Here is a 17,212-nt window from a genome sequence, read left to right on the forward strand (position 1 = left end):
AGAAACTTTTGAAGGGAAGTATAGATTGAGCACCATATATATTCAGATGCACCATTCAAATTAGTTAATTTATGTATGTTGCAATTAGGGGTTGGTTTTTTCATTCCTTTATTCCAGTGGTCTTCCTGGCATTAGTCTTCTGACCTGAACAATAACTGTATTAAGGACTATGGGCTCCTCTAAACAAGCGATTTATTGCATGCATGTGATTCGCCACTCACAGAATTTCGCAGGTCCATTATACGCCGTCATCAATGACCAGGATGTCTCCTGGAAATCCTGCTTTTAAAGGAACCACAGATAATGTGGTAATATCAGGGGGAAAGTGAAATCTCCCAGTGTGTAAACTCAGTGTTGCGTAATAATTCTGCCACTAGATGGTGCTTCAGTGGAATGGAGCATACAGAGAGAAGAAGTATTCAATACAAACCTCATGGCCACCCGGGGCTGCCCGTGTACTGGGCCAATTGCAATCCCAGAAAGCAGAAGCCCTGGTAAGGCAGATTTTTTAAAAAAAAAAATGTAGAGAACTTAAGCAATAGGGAATTAGGGAAGTCAAAACTAACTTTTGTCAGTTGAATTTTCTTTTTTAAAAAATAGCATTATTTGGCACCTTTCTTACTGACTGACATGGTAAGAAATCATATAATTGGCCCATACCCTTGCACCTCCTTCATGCCCATAGTATTGAATCATAGAATCATAGAATAGCAGAGTTGGAAGGGACCTACAAGGCCATCGAGTCCAACCTCCTGCTCAATGCAGGAATCCACCCTAAAGCATCCCTGATAAGCGGTTGTCCAGCTGCCTCTTGAAGGCCTCTAGTGTGGGAGAGCCACACTATTGGTGAGACTATGCCACGGAGAAGCTGCTCTCTTTCCTTGGCCTGTGTGTGTGTTGGCCTCAAGTTAGCACTGGGGCAGTTCTTCTGACGGACAGTGAGACAGTGTCGCTCACTCTCATTCGCTGCTTGCAGGTTCAGTCGCCTGTGGACTCTGCCACAATGTCGCCTGTGGAAAGGACAGCCGCTTGGGTCCTAAACAATGGGCAGTATGAAGAAGAAGAGGAAGATGCTGAGCAAAACCAAGACGAAGCAAAGCACGCCGAAAAGGTAGTGGCCATAGGACTGCTCTGGGTTTCTCCCACATCTACAAGAAGCCATTGGAAGAGACCATCAGCAGTTTCAAAGTGAAATGTCATCAGTACGCTGATGACAGCCAGCTCTGTTATTTCAATTACTAAACGTCTGGATTCTGCTATTTTTAGTCTCGTCAGTGTTTGGAGGCTGAGGTCAGGTGTATGAAAGCTAACAGATTGAAGTTGAATCCAGACATGTCAGAAGTGATAGGAGTAGGCTCTCGCTAAGTCTTGAACTGAGTAGATTTGCCTGTGATCAGTGCAGTTGTAATTTCCCCATTGGAACAGGTTTGGAGTCTGGGAGGAGTATCTAATCCAAGCCCTTCTTTTTGACAAGCAGGCTTGTTGCAGTAGCCAAGAATACATTTTCCAGTTTCACTTGCTTTGCTGGTTCCGTCCCTTCTTGGGGCGTAACCTCTAGGTTGGCTATTGTAATGCGTTCTACATAGGGCTGCCCTTGAAGTCAACTTGGAAGCTTCAGCTAGTGAAACATTCAGAACACATCCAGCCTATATTGTTCCAAATGCAGCGGCAGCCAGTATGTTTCCAGGTTTAGTTCAAGGTGCTCATGTTTAACAACAAAGCCCTCTACAATCTGGTTCCCGTTTATCTGAGGAAGCACATCCCCTTCTATTAACTTTTCAGGCCCTGCCTCAAGTATGAACTCAAGGTGAAATAAGAAAGGCCGCAGGAACTGTGGAATAAATTCCTGCTGAATTCCGTAATTCCCCTCTTCCAGAGGGGGTCCAAAATGTATGCCTTCTGTTTGGCCTTTGATTCAGCCGGCTAGTTTGCTTTTATTGATTCTGTTTATTTTGGGAGCGGGGGTTGCAGGTTTCTTGCAATTATTTTATTTGTTGTTTTATTTTCCTTGTATGGCACCATGAGCCCAGGAAAAAAGCCATTAAAAAGCCATTAATAAATGATTCATGTGCATTGTTACTTCCCTCGCTCCCGTCTTCAGTACGAGCAAGAGATAACCAAGCTCAAGGATCGCCTGAAGGTGTCAAGTCGCCGTCTGGAGGAGTATGAGCAGCGTCTCCTGGTGCAGGAGCAGCAAATGCAGAAGCTATTGATGGAGTACAAGGCCAGGTTAGAAGACAGCGAGGAGCGGCTGCGAAGGCAGCAGGAGGAGAAGGATACCCAAATGAAGAGCATTATCAGCAGGTAACGGGGACGGTGCTGTCATGGGAGGGAAGACCTGGAAAGCTCGAAGGAGTAAAGAGACTTTTCTGCTTTGCAATACCAGCATTTAATCGTGACAGCTGGGCAGCTCCCTTGAGAAATGGAAGCACAGCTCGCTGAAGGGGAAATTACCTTTATCTTGTACTTACGCAGTTGAGGCAGCAGGGGGATAAATCACCTGTCCCGGGGTCAGCAGCAGAACCAGGGAAGGAGTTCAGGGACTTGATCCGCACTGCTGTTTAGGTAGAACACACTGCATAAATTGGACAGGGAGACCTGGATCCAAGCACCAGCTCATCTTGCCCTGTTTCCATGGATGACCTGTTGCCATTGAGTTTAGGCATTCCTCTTTCCTTCAAGTGGCTGCTTGAAAGATGTAGGGCTCATCCAGCTGAAATTGTTGGTTAAGCAATAGGAAAGAGTGCTTCAAGGTTCCTGTCTTGAGCTGGATGCAGGGCTGATCTTCGTCTTTCTGCAGTGTCCCAAGGATGCAGTCCAGTGCCTATCTCATACCCTTTGCCCCTATCCTAGGCTAATGGCAGTTGAAGAGGAGCTGAAGAAGGACCATGCAGAGATGCAGGCAGTCATTGACACGAAGCAGAAAATAATTGACGCACAGGTAAAGAGCCGCGTGTTTTTGCTTACAGGCCCTGCTGCCCCAATTCCGCTCCTTGTTGTGCCTTGTGCCTAACGCCCTGAAGCAACTTTTGGAGAATGCTCAAGGCAGGATCTCAATGGGCAAAGCATGGACTGTTTCCTTCAATACAAGATGGTTATTGCCTTAAGACAGCCTGAAGCATGTAGGGTCAAAGCATGTGCCCTCACGACACGCAAAGCATCATGAGATCAGTATTGCTGCTGCTGCTGTTGTGAGTGAAGGGCCATCTGATGTGCAGACAATGTTCTGGACCGCGACCTTGCCTGACTGTGGCTTGCAATGATGCCTATTGGGAGATGAGGCATGTGGGCACATGTATGTTCTCCTGTTTTGCTTCTCTAGGGTGGGTGTGGAAGCTTTGCTCAGGCTTCCTTTGCCTCCCTGCTTGGGTGATATCATTTGCTCAGAGGATTAAGACACACATGAAGCAATCGCTTTGATCTCTTCCTGTACGCTGTGCTTGGGAGACACTGTTAGTGGGAATGCCCCTTGCTCTTAGGGCGTGGAATTATCTCCTGCTTTAGCGTTTATCATTGCTGGGTAATCTCCTTCTTCGTGTCTTTCGACATCAGCCGCATTCCCCTGGCTTTACCCACCCTAAAAGGGCTGGAGCGTAGAGCTTGCTGCTTTTGCTGCTTTTCCTAGATGTTCCATGGTGCCGCCTCAATTTAAATGTACAGAGAACACCGGGGAAAGGGTATGAATGCAACCAATGACAAGGGACGAAACAGCTCTCACAGCTTCCTTCCTCGGGGGCATTTTAAAAGCATAAATAACAATGCATACGATTCCACGTAAACGTGCATAAAACTCAACCATTTTATAAACGCTTAAAAATCTGTACCAAACTACTTTCTTATAAGAACAACAACCAACGTAAGAATTACCGTCTGTAAGGAATGATTATATTAACTAGTAAACATCCGTCCTTAGACAATTTTGATTGAGTTTTTGTTTTATTTTTTAAAATGTATGTTTATATGGATGTTATTTTTATTTAGGCTTTTAGAATGCCTCTGAGGCAGGGGAATTGTTTTGGGCGTTGGGCTTTAATAAATTTGGGCGCTTTTGAGAACTGTTCCTCTCCGGGTCAATCTAAATCGAATGAGAAATGCTTGGCTTTTACTCAAGCTTATAAATAAATACTTACCTGGTCTCCTGTGATGAGTGTAAATTTCTTCTAGATAACCTTTTCAGAAGTAGGGATGTTGTTGGGTTTTTCCATAGGCCGACAACTAAGGAGGTCTAGTAATTCTTCAGGACTTATTTGCAACGCTGATCTTAACTACAGAACAACTTGGTCAGAGCTACTCCTTGTTTCATGAGCATCCAGCAGTACAGAATGCTGTGGGCTGAATAAGATCAGGGTCTAAACTGAGGCCCAAATTCCCAATTAATTGTTTTCTTTGCAACATGCAATCTGGTTTGGAGCCCAGAGACAACACCCCAATATTTAATCATTCATGGGTTATTTTCTAGAGGGTGGCTGGAGGCAGGGACCCAGGCAGGAGTATATCAAAGCTGACTGACTCCCCTGCAGCACCTGAAGGCCATGTGGGAAGCAGAAGCCCCAAAGTGGGTTCCTGCTGGCTTTCTGAGGAGCGCCTGGTCCTTGCTTTATCCTAGCCAGTTGCACTGAAGCAGGGAGCCATCAGTCACCCTTGCAGAACCAGAAGGAGCTGGCTTTCACATCCTGGGTTGAGGATGCATTTCCCCCGTGTTTTCCTCCTGGCAGCCCCTGTTTGTCAATCATTTGTCTTTGCAGGTGGGGAGGGGGGAGCCTGGATGTCACTCTTGCCCCCCCCCCATGAATTAGCAGAGCTTCACTGTGCGCTAAGCTTCCATTTGTAATTGCAAGTGACATCACCACTGTGTTAAATTACAGGTCTTAAATGGGGATGAGATAATTCAAGCAGGCAAGTACACCCAATCAGTTCTCTAGCTGAGCACCACCCTGCCCTGGCCTGGTGCACTCGCCTCCTCCTACACATTCCAGCTCCTGCCACTCCCTGAACCTCCTCCAGACGCTGTTGGAAATGTCCTCGAATTGCCCTGCACTTGCTTTTTGAGTGAGGAGGCGTCATCAGGGCCCCCTCTCCTTACACTCCCAAGCTCATGCCTTCCAGATCAATTTTTCCTTTAAAAAATTGTATTGTCACACACAGAGATACCACCAAAGCCAAAGCAGTGGCGGAAGGGGAAAACATCCCCCCGTCTTCATATACCGACTAAAGCAGGCTCAGCATTAAAAAGAGACCTGCAGCATTACCTCTGTAGCGGCTTTATCATCTGGAATCCACAATAATTCTTTCCAGTTTACTCTGAGACTGGGTTCGGACGATTGCAGTGGGGAAGAATTATTCCCCGCACGGCAGTGCAGGTTGGTGTGTCGTCTGAACCCAGCACGCCGCACAGGCAGGGGTGGCTTCATAGCCACTCTAGAACCTCTACCGCATGTCGCAGGTTGTAGGATAGGTATGGAACCACCACCCCCTTGCTGTGAGCTGGGTTTGGACGACATGCCAAACCCACGCTGCAACGTAGGGAATAATGCAAATGGTGGCCGCATGCAGCACAGGCAGAGGGAGGGGGAGAAGCTCTGGTGTTCCCCCGCCATGATCGTCTGATTTCTCCCTGAGTCTGCAATGAAAGTATGTTATGTTGAAGGAGCGCCGCTCAATATGACTTGAAACTGGCCTAGAAATGCAGGCTGGACTCATCAAGAGGATAGTTGTGGGACATCCAGAAATCCAGTTTCCCTCCGATTGTTTCTAATCCAGGCCCCCCACACACCTGGAAATGTTTTCAGCAGGACACCAACGTGGGTCTTAATACCACCAGACCCCTAAACCAGTTTGTGGACCCTGTGTTCTGGGGAGACCTTTAGTGTTGGGCATTCTCTGTTGGTGTCAAAAACATTTTAAAGTATTTGTTCTATGATAAAGATGTTAGAAAACTTGAAAATGTAATGATATGTTTTGGCAGGGAGGAGGAGGAGGAGGAGGACACCAGTCAGACACAGAATTGGACATAAAAACAGAGCTGATCTTAGACAGGCTTCCTTTATGTGTGGTCTATAGGTAGGTTTGCAGATTGCACCCCACCCCGCAAGTGTTGTGGTAGTACAGCAGGGACCTTAAACAGTGAGACAGAGTCTTCACAAATGCATCCCATCTATGTATTGTACATACTCCGTACAGATGGTAACAAATGGCCAACCCTTCTCCAAGTGACCGAGGATGTTCCAGAGCAGCAGTGAGAGAGGAAGTGTGAGTGACTGGTGCTTCCTTTTCTTGCGTGCTTCCAGGCCACATCCAAACTGGAAAGACATGTCATGGACGTCTTCTCCCTTCTCGCAAAACCTGGAAGAGTAGGAAGAGGAAACCCAAAACACTCAGGCTTCCTTTCATGATGCCTTTCTGTGATGTTCAAAGCAGCTCTGAGGTTATTGATTATATCACGCATTGCCAATCTGTGCACCGGGGCACACCGGTGTGCAGGGAGACAACCGCTGGGAAAGTCAATCAGTTAGTTGAAGGCTGCGATGAGCCCAAACTGCCCACCCCACCGAGGGCTCTGTGAGAAGAACGCCTGGCTTGTGTTTAGACAAAAGTGCGGAACCTGTCACATGCATGTTGGCCACTGGGAGCCACTTCACATGCATCCTGTGTGCATAGATCTGTGGCAGACGTACATGTCGCCCCTTTTCTCCACACCCCACGTAGTGCAAGGGGTCGGCCTCTGCTTGCTGCGTTGTGCAGGAGTGCCGATCTCAAACGACGCGGAGCCAGCCCACGTGGGAGGCTGTGCTGGAAGCTTCCTGGTCGAGCACTACACTGTGAGGCTGCTGTGCTGGAAGGCCCCCGCCCGCCCGCTTCACGACCCCCATCGCTGCCACGCGTGATTCCCGTAGGGCCTGGGCAAGACCCCCGTCGGCAGAGACGGTGCATCAACAGCAGCACTTAGTGGGTTTGGTGCCTTTGCCTTCTGAGGGAAATGACGGGTTCATTCCTTCGTGTTTGTGCCCTCTGTACGTTGTTTCTCCTTCCCTCGTTTGCGTTGGGCCGGGCTGGGCCATTGCATGCGGCATCAGTTGCTGTTGAGGTGGGGATTCGGCTCTGGTTTTCCGCTAAGAGGCCAGCCGGCCCCAAGCTCTTGCCGTTTTTGGTTTTAAATTCAGGTTAAACCAAAGCCGGTTCTTGGGGCCTCTTTGATTTGGCCTTTCCCCCTCCTACAGTGCTTATGGTTTCCATGCCTGTGGTTCATGTGCTGAGGCATCCATTCCTTCAAGGCAGAAGCCCCCAGTTTTGAATCAAAACCAGAACGGGCTTTTTGATTCTGCAGAGTCCTGGAGTAGCTGAGCTGGAATGGGTTGAAGGAGCCAGGTGCCCTGTTTGGTTTTTGTGTCTTGTCAATGGCATCTTTCCCTTCATCCACCACCCCACCCCCCTTTTCACATAAGTTTCCACTTCCTCTCCCCTTGCTCTCTCCCCTCACTCATAACTCCTTATTTCCAGCTTCTGGCTGCTTCCAACCCCCCACCCACCCCCTATGTTGCTCCTGCACCTTTACACTGCTGGCATCTGTTTGCAATTATCATTTTCCGTGCCCCGTGGGCGTACCGCAAACCCTCTGCAGGAGGGTGCCTCTGGAGGTCCCGGTCCGTTCACGCTGCCGTCATTCTAGAATGAATCTGTGCTCTCATCTCCTTCTACTGCCTTTTTCTGTTTTCCTGCCTGCAAAGACTAACCCTTAAACCTTTAGGAAGTTCTCTGCTGGCTTCTGCCTCTATGTTCCTACGTGATCCACCACTAAATGAGCTTTCGATACTGGCTAATTAATTGGTAGTTTCCACAGAACAGATGCTGGACAGCAGAAAGAGGCAGGGCTCATTCTGTTCTCCTGCAGAGCACCAGCCAGGCTGGATCAGCCAAGGAAAATCTCCTTAAAGGATGGATGGTCACCTTGAGATGTTGCAGGTTCTGAAGCTGCTAAGGGCATGCGGCGGCAGTGGAGCTGAGCAGCTCTGATCTCATTCTGTGTGTTTCCTTGCAGGAAAAAAGGATCCTCTCTCTGGATTCAGCCAACACGCGGTTGATGAGCGCCCTGACACAAGTGAAGGAACACTACAGCATGCAGGCCCGGAACGGCATCTCCCCCACCAACCCCACCAAGCTTTCCATCACGGAGAACGGTGAATTTAAAAACAGCAGCTGCTAACAGCAACCTTCTCGCAGTGACAGAACGGCCAGCTCCTCCTTTCTCTCACCCCGCTCGACGCCTGGCCATCCGGCTCCCTTGGGGCTCCCCAGAGCTGCCTGTTTCAGAGCAGGAGGCTTCTGGGGGAATTGGAGGATGCGGGTGCAGGGTCTGTGACAATTCCCTGGCTGGCCGCCACACACGGCTGCAGACCTGCCTGGGGTCCCTTTCAAAGTTGCAACTGATACTCAGGACCACCTTCTCAAGTTTCACGTTGCTGAATGTCCACCCTGCCTCTCAGGTGTTTGGAGCATGACAGCAGCAGAGCCTCTGATCTGCTTGGTTGTAAACCAGACGGGCATCAACCATCGCCTGCCTAGAACAGGCTGCTATATGCTATATTCTAGCTGGCGGAGAGGGGCCTTGAGAAGTCAGTGCCTGCTGAAGAGCAGGGCAAACATACTCTAGACAAACTAGCCAGCTAGCTTTGGAGGACAACGCTTCCCTTTGGTTGTAACATTGAACAGAGGGCCCTTCAGGACTGGATCCTTGTGTGACTATGCAGCGATAGCAGGTTCAGGGGAGTCCTGGCATTTCAAGTGCTGCATTGGTCACTCTCCTCACATCCCCATTTCCCAAGTGTCTCTAGAGCTTCCTGCTTTAAAGTGGGATATTTTGTGAAGAGTTGGAGAGAGCACAAAGAGAGGCCATCTGTGGAATCTCCTCTCCTGGTCAAGGGAGGACATGAGCGTCTTTCTTCACCTGCCCCAGCCCTGCTCCCAAGGCATCCACCCAGACTGTTTGCACATTGTCAGGGGCCGTTCCTTCCACTCCATGACTACAAAGCATTCCCCCCCCCCCATCCAAATATGAAAGGCTGTTTCTCTTTTTATTTATTGGGTGTTGGGTTTTGTTTTTGTTTTTTACTTTTATTGAAAATTTTAAGGTTTTTAGTGATAGAGTATGTAAATTGCACCCATAAAATGAACAAACCCTTCTGTTTAGTTTGTTAATTGCCTACATTAAAGCAGTATTTGTGATTGTACCCTTTCTTCAGGTTTGTTTTCATTCCAAAAAAAACACCTTTGAATAGCTGCCATTTTTCTAGAAGTATACGTACAGATCTTTTCTTGCTCACCCACATCTGAGTAATAGCAGTCCGCTTGCACATTAACTCACTTCCCTACCATTCCTCAATGGAGTGTTTCCACTTGTGCTTACTACAGGGTGGTTTGTTTGTTTGTTTTTGCAATAATCATTTTGGCAGCTGTTAAGAAATGCCTGACTAATCTTCTGCGTTGCTTTATAATGCTCTTCCTTGCCTCAGTTCCAGGCCAGATTAGACAGTCAAGGGTGGAACCAAGTCACCACCAAACAGCAGCACACCTAGGTCAGGCCTGGGGCCAGATCCTGCCCTCTGGGGCTGCTCAGCTAGCCACGCTCCCCCTCTTCCCCCAGCCCCACTCTTTCCCTCCAACCACTGATAATTTGGGGGAGTTTTGCAGCTTTTGTGATGTTTCCCTCCCATTCTCAAAGGTGGGAATGCCTCTCCTTAGCCTTCACTATGGGCAGGAAGAGCTGTAAGCTGCGTTATGCCTGCAGCTTTGGGCGATTTTGCCCCAGCTCTTTTGCTTCAGAGCCCAACCACCTCTGGAATGCAGTCCGTCTGTCCCCCACCGAGCTTTCCCAAAATTGAATTCCATCCTTGGGCTGAAAGAGCTTCCCCACCCGATTTAGGGCTTAGAGCCCTAAATGTAGTGAGCCAGTCCTATGGCATTTGGGGGGAGCCTCCTGAGTGGTGCCCTGGACGTCTGCCCTCAATCCTGCCCTGACTGAGTCTGCGGCTGCAAAGTGGTGGGGGAAGGGTGCAGTCGGAACAGAGAAGCAGCCTGCGGGTGCTTAACCCTTCCCCTGCCCCTTGCTTTTCCCCTGCAGCCCCTATTCTTTCCCCACCCCGCCCCAAAAGCAGGGTTTGGGCCAACTTGGGTTCTGGTGGGTGTTTGCTGCATTTTCCAAGAGAAAATAACAGGGAAGGAGGTTGGAGTAAAAAGGTGGGTGGGAGAAGTTTTCAACATCCCACGTCCTACTTTTCTGCGGCAGAATTCACCCACCTGCTCACTTTGGAGCCGTTTATGGGTGACCCGACTTTGCGGATGTGGGTTTGTCACCAGACATCTGATTTGGCCTTAAGAGAACAATGTGCGATACAAACAAAAGTCCATCCCATTATTTCCTCAGTAACCTTCACTAACATCTTACAATTTTATGTAGTCACCAAATATGCAAGAATTAAGCCTCGTTTGCTCATCTATCAGTGGTGATTCATACATTCTAATTACTTCAAGCTTATTAGAATCACAGGAAGACAAATTTACACCATTTTCCTTTTACTGCTGCATTCAATTATACCATTGACCTGCTTTACAGATGTCATTCCAGTGTTCTTCTGATATTTTGGTTTGCAGATCCTTTCCCCATATCTGTCACCTTGAAGTAATTCAATTTTTTGGCGATACACATACGAATTTAATCAGATCCTATACGTCAACATTCTTTGCACTTTTAGATAGCTAATTCCTAACTTGTAATACTGGAAAAACAAGGGAAACTGTTCTTATATTTTATCACACTTCATTGTATATTAAAGCCTTTTTTCCAGTATATAAATCATAAAATGTTGTCAATTTAGCATTTTCCCATGCACAAAATTACACACAGTCTTCTAGCTTTAGAAAAATGGGTTTGATAAATTACAGAAGTGTGCAGTGATGGGATAGGAGCGAACTCTTATATATCCCAGATTTTTATTATAACGTTATGTGCATAAAAGGAACGTTTCTCTAGTATGAGCCATTCTTTTAAGGGTATAGTGAGACCTTTTGTTCATCTATAGGTTAACTAGGATGAATGCCCTCTGTTCCCCCCTCACTGGCACGTGCGCCCCCCCCCCCCGCCCGCATTGCAGCAGGGTAGTATTTGGGACTGCCAACCCTGCTCTTAGTGCCTTCTGCTGCATTGTGCTGTTCTTTGCCCCTTGGGACCTTATTCTTCCAAATAAAACAATGCATTGAAGATTGAATTAAGTCCTTAGCTTCTGCTGTGGTGTTTTTACAACCACGGTAAGAAAATAAAAAAGGACCGAGGTGTCGGCAATAAGTTCATCGCCACCACCATCCCAACCAGCCATCTGATGCTTAGTTAAACCATGTATTTTAAACTTCTCTTAATCCGTACTTTAACCTGGGAGCTAGCAGCCTGCTTCTTGGGAGGGGGCAACCCTTCCCCCCCTTCAGCTGTACCTTGAAGGGAAGCCCCAGCAGAGTTCTTGTAGTGTTGGATGCATGGCGGTAGCAGGCTGGAGAAACAGTCCCAGCCCCTGCATCCCCACGTTCCTTATTTTCCTGAAGCCTCCACATGCTTTTGGGAGCATGGATGGCATCCATAAAGGGGAGGGGATCTCTATCAGCATATGATGACTTCAAGTGGGGTAGGGTTGAATTGGAGAAATGCGTTCCTCTTTTAGCCGTAGAAGAGAGTGTTGGCCTTCCGGAAATGCAAAGCTGTGAGCCGCTCTGTGTTCATTGCGCTCATGACCCTAGCACCTCCACCCACAATCACTTTGATTTGGGTATAGAGAAATTGCTGTACTTTCATTAGTTTTATCTCCCATAAAATAAGGCGGGGTGGAGAGGGTGCTGCGTTGGTGAGATCGTCTTTGAATTCTACCTGTAAAATAGATCTGCTGTCTCCACGGCCTTAATAAGAATGTTTTTGCAATGCTAGCTTTGAATAATTTATTTCAATATGGTTTATCTCGTAACACAATACCTTGTTTCCTCGCCTTCCCTCCCCCCAACCTGTATTTTTATGCCAGTAGTGCTGGACTTTGTGGGTCTCCAAGATCCACTTCTGCATTTCATTGTCTGGGTTTGTTCTAAAGAAGATTTATTTTTGTTCTGTGAATATTTTTGGACAGTTTCTTGTATATGTACAGATATAGATACATTTGAGGTCTTTTATTGATATTCCTACAAAGAATTACAAAATAAACTTTAACTTTAAACAGTTTGGACTCGGCCTATGTTTGCCCTAATGAAAGTCTGAGCAGTTAGAGAACTCAGTTTGGAGTGTGGGTGATAGGAAATGTCTTTCCTCAGAATTGCAAACTCAGGTATTCATCCAATCTGGAAGCTGAAAGAAACTAGGAGTGGTTAAACAGAGCACAAAACTACTGATGGTGTCTTGGACTTCTATAGGCTCCTGGTCTCACAATGAATACTTTGCTTCAAGGTGTGTGTTCAAATCCTTAAAACGCAAATTCCATGGGACAAAATATTAAAAATTTAATGGATTGTATTAAAGAGAGAATGGGAAACAAATATCAATCTACGTCTGTTGGTGAGTGCAGTTTTACTTATGATAGGAAGTTCTTTGTGTTTTCTTTTCTTTTTATTCTTCATAAAAACACACACAAAGTTTTTCAAAAGAGAATAAAGACTGCCCCGTGTGAGCCTCTTTGGGGAGGATATTCCATAAATAGGGTGCTCCAATTGAGAAGGCCCCTATGGTGCTATATAAATAAATAATAATAATAATAATAATAATAATAATCTCCAGTCATGCTCCATCTTACTTCAGTCAGAAGGCTGATCTTAATATCTGAGCAACCTCACAATATCCAGCATAAGACAAACACATCGTTAAAAGGGTTCATCCAGACATGACAGACATATGGTTAAAAGGAAGAATAAAAAATGGCATAAATAACTGCAGCTTCCACCAGAATTACTCTTCACCTCTACTAACTTGAGGTTATATCTGATTTGATGGCAAAAGTAACGTTTGTGAAAGTGTATTTTAGTTTTTTAAAAACCTGATTAATTCTGGAAGAAGATCCAATGCTGATTTGAAACATTGCAAAGGGAACTGTGTGAAATAAGGACAGTGTATAATTTGAGTGCCTTACAAAACAACAATGTTATCTATGCTGTTTTTCTCTCTTCAAGAGACCATTCCTTACCACAAAGCAAACTGTATTGGTGTACAGTGGAAGAAATTAATAAGCAAAAAGGGAAAGGGTGAAGGTGAGTAAGTAATAACAGAGGAAATACGAATATTTCATTTAAGGTGGGGGCACATTATCCAATGCAAAAAGATCTGATATACCAGAATTCTAAGTACTTTCTAAAATGGAATCTTAGGACCGAACTAGATGGGGTGACAAAGATTCATGAATGCATTACACTCTCTTTAGTTGTTTTGCAAGTAGCAACTGTGGGGCGGGAGAGAAATCTAGACCAGAATTGCCACATGGTTTCCTGACTAAAGTCTCCCCCTATTCCCGTAAACTGCTATTTGACCTGCCAGGAAAACATGCATGCACATGTATGATTTTCCCACTGGCTCAAATTGCAGGTTCTGGGGAGAATTTTCATCATGTTAAACCCCATTCCCTTCACTGTCCTGATCTGTATTAAGCCCATCCACAGTTCTATTTTGAGAGAGAGAGAGAGAGAGAGAGGCATTGAAAAATCTACATCATCTCTAGTTTGACCCTTATTTTTCTCCTACCTTTTTTCTGGCTTTTAGGCTGCCTGAAATAGCACAGCTAAATAGTAACTCTGTATTTATAAAGATGGGGTGACACCCTGTGGTAACCCAGGTGAAGTGCATTTTCACTTTCTCTCCTTTTTCACAGAACTTGAAATTATAGGTCAAATAAAGAAAAAAAATTGCACCAAAATTTCTTCTTGCTAAAAACCCATTAAGAAAGCAAGCCCACTAAGCAGTAACGAGGGAGGGTGGGGAGAGAGAAAATTACTCTAACGGTGGTAGAGCAGCTTTTGTGTCCATTATTTCTTTACGAAATTTGGCCAACTGCCACTTGCAGTGACACAACTCCAAGTCAGTATGGCAGTGGGCCACCATGTCCCCTCCCAATAACTTGGAAACGACGCTTTGCCAGGACATAGTTTATTTATTTATTTTTATCTATTTATTTCATTTATATACCGCCCCATAGCTGGAGCTCTCTGGGCGGTTTATAAAAGTTAAAAACAGTGAACATTAAAAAGTATACAAAATTTAAAACCATCAAAAACATAAAAGCAACAGTATAAAAACAGCAGTATCCATTTAAAAACAACTACATATGAGGAGAGGTATACTGTAACAGGGTACTATAATATCCTTCTATTTCCATGATTGAGATATATATATATATATATATTTCAGCATCTGTGCAATATGATAGATGAGAAACTGTTAGCCAATTGCCACACAGCATCTTTGAGAATGACATTTATCACAATCATTGCAAAGAACAACCTTTTACGAATGGGATGTGACTGGGATGTGTTCTTAGGATGTTGTTGTTTTTCAATTCTATTTAAGAAGGTTCAACATGGGCTGGATATTGTATAGTTTGCTGATATCTTTTTACCAAGCTAGTTACTTCAGAAGCATTGCAAGTTACAAGATGGCAGGCGCTTGGGCCGCCATTTTTTAAAACGTGTGATATTTCAAGAACAACACAACGTGATGAAACATAATTTTCAAGGCATTGGGAAAGGATATGGAACTCCACTACGACAGTGATTTGGAGCTGTTAATTGTGACGCAGAGCAATTTTGCCTGTGTGTTGCTGTGTAAGTAAGTAGTAACACAGAGGCCAGGGCACCCTCAAATCTCTACAATTTGTGCACATGCCGCAAAGTTCATATTTGTACTATGATTATGCATGTTATACAGCTATTTCCAAGCTTGAAGCGCTTTATTTCCATGGAGGAAGATTGAAAGGCTTGAAGCATTCACAGTGCCTACTGAGACTTAAGGTTAGCACTTTCAAAGAGTGTTGTGCATTGGTCCATACAATCCCACCCTTAATGAAAATTGTTTCATGTGTCATCATAGCGTTCAGTACCACTAAGTTTTCTTTATACACATTTGAAGATAGGGGACTACTTGTATACTTCCTCAAATACGGGTAGTTTTAACTGTTGCAGGTTTAGAGATTTTCCTCGGACATGAGTCCTCTTGGGTGTGGCTGTGCCCCTTTCCTGCACTGTTTATTACTGGGCATGTGATGCGCTCGTTGCACATTCCTACCTCTACACAATGCCCTCTAAATCTCTGGCTCACTCATCTCGAAATGAGTCCGCTCCGCTGTTCCTCTTCTGTTGTTGGGAGGTGCCCAGGTGGCAACTGAGCAAAGGCCTTTACTTTGGCGTGTGTCACTGTGCTCTTGCTTCATAGGCAACCCAGCTCAGCTGAAAGGTTCCTGTGGAGAATCCTGTTTCCAGCAGCCTTTTCACCTGGCACATTCAAAAGAAAAGCATTCAAGGTGTCATGCTTGTCCTAAAACAAAAGTTTCAGTTAGATAGAGGTTCACATTATTTTCATTGTTTCTTCCTTCATGGAGTACATCCCAAATACCAAGCAGTTGGACAAGACCTTTTTCTCACTACTTAGCCCATCTTTTTATATATAATTGATGATCCCCACCACCACTGTGCCACCATTAAGTCCAATAGGCATAGATGTAACAGCCAGAGACAATGAGTGCCAATAATTTTCGGTACATGTGGAAATTAATAAATTGTGTACATCCACAACTAAGCCTGCTGGGCTAAGCCCAGACTCATAATTACCAACGTAGGTAGAAATGAATAAGCAACTGGGGCTGTGCGCTCTAACCTTTGGGCTAGATGTGCATATCATGGAAGATACTGTTCCAGAAGGGTGGGTGGGTCCCTTGGGGTGACCCTCTCCTGGTTTTGTCAGTGTATGAATTGGGGTGGCCTGAAGCTTATTGTAGGGTGTATATCCCATTACTCACACGTACATTCATTAAAAAATTGGCATTGGGGGGATGTTGCTTCTAAAAGTCTTCTGCCAAAATGAACAATTGGGCTGGATATGATGCTAGGGTATCTTGTAGAGGACACATTCTTGGAGTTGTGGGTGTATGATTTGTGGTGAACCCAAGCTTAATTTGGGATACACACCCCAGTTCTTTATTTGTAAAAGAACAGTGTTAACGGTGTTGTGGAAAAGCAACAATTTTGATTGGGGAGAATTCTTGTGGATCTCCAAGGGGATAGTCCTTCAGTCACGGAGATCTGTGGAATGCAGGGGGACAAAAACTTCCATTCCATGTTCAGCTGTCTTTTAAACTTCTGCGGAAATAAGGAACTGGGAACTATTAACCAACCTCAACCTTCTAACTCTTTCCTTGGTAGAGTCTGTAAGTCAGGTTTAGCAGAGCCAATCCAGTTAGCCTAAGCCTTCACGTTACCTGTTTAATGGCCCAGAAAGGAACGTCCAATTCAATGTGGAATTGTCATTATTTATTTATTTATTTATTTATTTATTTATATAGCACCATCAATGTACATGGTGCTGTACAGAGTAAAACAGTAAATAGCAAGACCCTGCCGCATAGGCTTACATTCTAATAAAACCATAATAAAACAATAAGGAGGGGAAGAGAAAGCAAACAGGCACAGGGTAGGGTAAACAGGCACTGGGTAGGGTAAAACTAACAGTTCAAAGGTTCTGAATGACAGAAGAGCCTGGCTCCTGCATTGTACAGTTCAGGACAGAAGCAATGTTCTATTTAACAGAAGCAATGCATTAAGTATGGGTGAAAAGTAATTTAACAGAGGTGTGTTGCAAGATCCCATGTCTTGCCTAATTGGCACCTTTGCCCTGCAGTGGCTGCGAATCAGTGCTGTGGAGAATATATGATGCAGCTGCTGATTCGCTGACACTGTGAGGCAAAGATACGATGTGCATTGGGAAAGTCGGGGACTTACCCCGACTTTTCCTGCCGGAGTGAGGTCAACAAGGCTCTTCCGCCATCTGTCCTTGCTCCAGCGCCATGCCAGGGGCATTCCTGGGTGGAAGACAACCTCCCATTGGTTGCCAGAAGCTGGGGTAAGGGGAGGGCCTGGTGATCTGAATGGACACCAGAAATTACCCAACCCCGCCCCACAGCTGCAAAAGCGTTTCCCCTCCCCCTAAAGCAGGGGC

The 17,212-nt window shown here is 45.6% G+C and overlaps 1 protein-coding gene across 10 annotated transcripts in view; it reads left to right on the plus strand.

Moving 5' to 3' along the window:
* RASAL2 (RAS protein activator like 2) overlaps window positions 1-9,224 on the plus strand; it is a 254,018-nt gene extending 244,794 nt beyond the window's left edge. For 9 of the 10 annotated variants that reach the window (XM_063134272.1, XM_063134281.1, XM_063134231.1 and 6 more), the window contains 4 exons: window positions 977-1,111; window positions 2,102-2,304; window positions 2,854-2,941; window positions 8,036-9,224. In XM_063134272.1, the coding sequence (XP_062990342.1) occupies window positions 977-1,111; window positions 2,102-2,304; window positions 2,854-2,941; window positions 8,036-8,200 (591 nt within the window). In that variant the 3' untranslated portion in view covers window positions 8,201-9,224. The remainder of the gene's footprint in view (window positions 1-976; window positions 1,112-2,101; window positions 2,305-2,853; window positions 2,942-8,035) is intronic. The other variant, XM_063134264.1, reaches the window with a different exon arrangement.
* The last annotated feature ends 7,988 nt before the right edge of the window (window positions 9,225-17,212 follow it).

Source organism: Elgaria multicarinata, chromosome 1 (genome assembly GCF_023053635.1).
Source record: "Elgaria multicarinata webbii isolate HBS135686 ecotype San Diego chromosome 1, rElgMul1.1.pri, whole genome shotgun sequence".
Lineage (NCBI taxonomy): Eukaryota > Metazoa > Chordata > Lepidosauria > Squamata > Anguidae > Elgaria > Elgaria multicarinata.